The sequence below is a fragment of the Sinocyclocheilus rhinocerous genome, unplaced genomic scaffold (assembly GCF_001515625.1).
Source record: "Sinocyclocheilus rhinocerous isolate Xijiao unplaced genomic scaffold, SAMN03320098_v1.1 scaffold1488, whole genome shotgun sequence".
Lineage (NCBI taxonomy): Eukaryota > Metazoa > Chordata > Actinopteri > Cypriniformes > Cyprinidae > Sinocyclocheilus > Sinocyclocheilus rhinocerous.
This window is the reverse complement of record NW_015633542.1, coordinates 115,499-117,908: the sequence shown is the minus strand read 5'-3', so window position 1 is coordinate 117,908 and position 2,410 is coordinate 115,499. Positions and strand designations below refer to the sequence as shown.

General features: G+C 38.3%; 1 protein-coding gene across 1 annotated transcript in view; it reads left to right on the top strand.

Moving 5' to 3' along the window:
• Nucleotides 1–1,518, top strand: part of LOC107744389 (alpha-1-syntrophin-like) — a 17,904-nt gene extending 16,386 nt beyond the window's left edge. Inside the window, exons 3-5 of the mRNA XM_016558015.1 lie at nucleotides 328–511; nucleotides 903–1,065; nucleotides 1,504–1,518. Coding sequence (XP_016413501.1) covers nucleotides 328–511; nucleotides 903–1,065; nucleotides 1,504–1,518 — 362 coding nt within the window. The remainder of the gene's footprint in view (nucleotides 1–327; nucleotides 512–902; nucleotides 1,066–1,503) is intronic.
• The last annotated feature ends 892 nt before the right edge of the window (nucleotides 1,519–2,410 follow it).

Here is a 2,410-nt window from a genome sequence, read left to right as displayed (position 1 = left end):
AAAATGTTTAAAAATACAAAAAAAATCTATTTTTATTATTTGTATTTTTTATAAATTGTATTTTATATTGTTTGTATTTTTTAATATTTGAAATGTTTGTTGTTATATGATGCATGGAACTGTTTCACATACTATTCTTACAAAATATCTGCCAGTATTCAGTGTTTTCTGTGTAGTATGTAGTAAGCAGTACGCTAGTGTTTCAATCTAATAACCAGTGCGTTTGTTGATCAGGAGACCTGTTCTGAGCCGTATTTCAACATGACAGGAACACTTTAAACTAGCAGTAAGAATAATGACCGTCTCTGTCTCTTTGTGTCTCTGTAGTGAAGTATATAAAGGAGATGTCGGTGTTTTTTAAGGCTGGATCGACAACGGGACCCCCAGTGCTTGATTCCCCTCCAGCCACCCCGCAGAAACAGACGGACCCCGCTCTTAAAGAGACCCGGACCATCCTGCTCCGAATGTGCCATGTGACACGCAAACAGTGTCCGCCTGACACAGAGGACAGGTACAAACATACCTGTAGTGCTTTTTATGAAATGATACATATCTGATTAGGCTGATATTGTAAGATCAGGATTTACTCCGGCTTTTCTAATTCAAATCTTAAACACCTGTATAATATTTTTTATATTGGTAATTTTTTAAGTTCAGCTATAACAAAATGATTTTAAATTACATGTCTCAGACTCAATATTCTGATTGGATGAAACACCTGTCAGCACATTCTACATTAATGCATCATAAAGCAGCCTACAGTTTGACTAATGAACTTTAATAGTTGGCAGAAGGGTTGTTTATAATGATTGTTATGGTATCATGTCATTTTGTAAAGGCATTATGTCGTGAAAGGTCATACTGAGCCTTGCCGTGTAAAGTCTGCTCTTCTGTCTCTGGAGGTATTTTGAGGTGGTGTCGTCAGACAGGAAGAAGGCTGTGTTTCTGCGGGCTAAAGATCACGCCATGGCTCAGGCCTGGTACAACGCCATCCAGACCGGAAGTACAGCGTTACTGAGCAGTGCTAAAGCTGAGCTCAAAGCCCTGCAGCCGAGTCTGGATGACGCACACCTAACATTCAAATGCAAATGTTTATTTTAAATTCGACTAATATTCAGTTTTTTTATTCACAATCTTCTCATCACAGGCAGGCATTACAGCATGTTCGTGTTCGTGTGTGCTGTCTGCATCACTCATAGCACTTGCCTATATCGTGCGCCATATCGAACATTTTTTCTATCGTTATCGAAGAAGGTGTACCGTCGATAAATATCGATACCGTTTTATCGCCCAGGCCTAATAAATGAGTAAACGTCAGTGGATGAACCGATGGGCAGATGTGAGACTGTATGTGCTCGTATCGCTCTCTGTTGGTTGCGCTCAAGAATGTTTTAGACCTTTTATAGGCTAATATTTTGAATAGCCCACTAACATACTACTCGTGCACAATGCTTTATTTATTTGTTTGTTTGTTTATTCGTTTATGCATGCATGATTTTTTAGCCTGCCAAAAGTTAAATCAAGTCAATACAAACACCAGAGTTTGTCATGTAGGGCCATATTCTGATAGAAATCAGTGTTATTTTAGTATTACTTATATACAACTGTAGTTTTTATAAAAATTTTGAAGTAGCTTTTATTTTAATTTTAGTTAAATTTTTAGTAATTTAATTATGTGCTTTTGTAATTCTTATTTATTTATTTGTTTGTTTGTTTGCTTATATATTTCTTTTTAAGTTTAATTTCTTTTAGTTCTTTTAGTTTATGTTTACTTAACTTTACTTATAAAGTTGTTGTTCACGGAGGAGGCCGGCGTCAGGAGGAACGTCCTTCTCCAGCAGCCCTTCGAGCATCTGCGCATGTCCTCAGACGACGGCATCCGCATGATGTTCCTCGACTTCGGAGGCCCAGAAGCCGAGATTGTAAGAGACATTTTTATGCTGTTGTATGCTTTTTATATTCTATATAGGCCTATACCAAAGTCAATGCATTATGCTTTCCTTTTTGTATCAGTGTTTAAAATATTTAATTTAAAACTAATGAATGAATTAATAAAACAAACTTACTGGGCGAGCAGGGTATACTATGACAGCCGTCATATCATACCCTGCCATGCCCAGCTGATGCAAAGCATAGAATTTATGTATACGCAGAAGAAAGCCCTGTAGGCTCTGCCCCGGCATGAGTTGTGTCGAGCTATTCGTTAGTCTGGTTGTTTGATGAGAAAAAGATGAAATGTAGTTGCAATAAACACGTTAAGAATCCGTACACCTGCAGCAGCGGAGGACTATTATTCTGCTGCACGGAACTGCGGAAGAACTGATGACGGCACGCTTTGATCTTCGGCTGACCAATCAGCAGAAAGGGGCGTTTCATTCCCGCCCACGTGCAGAAATCAAATAATCAAGCT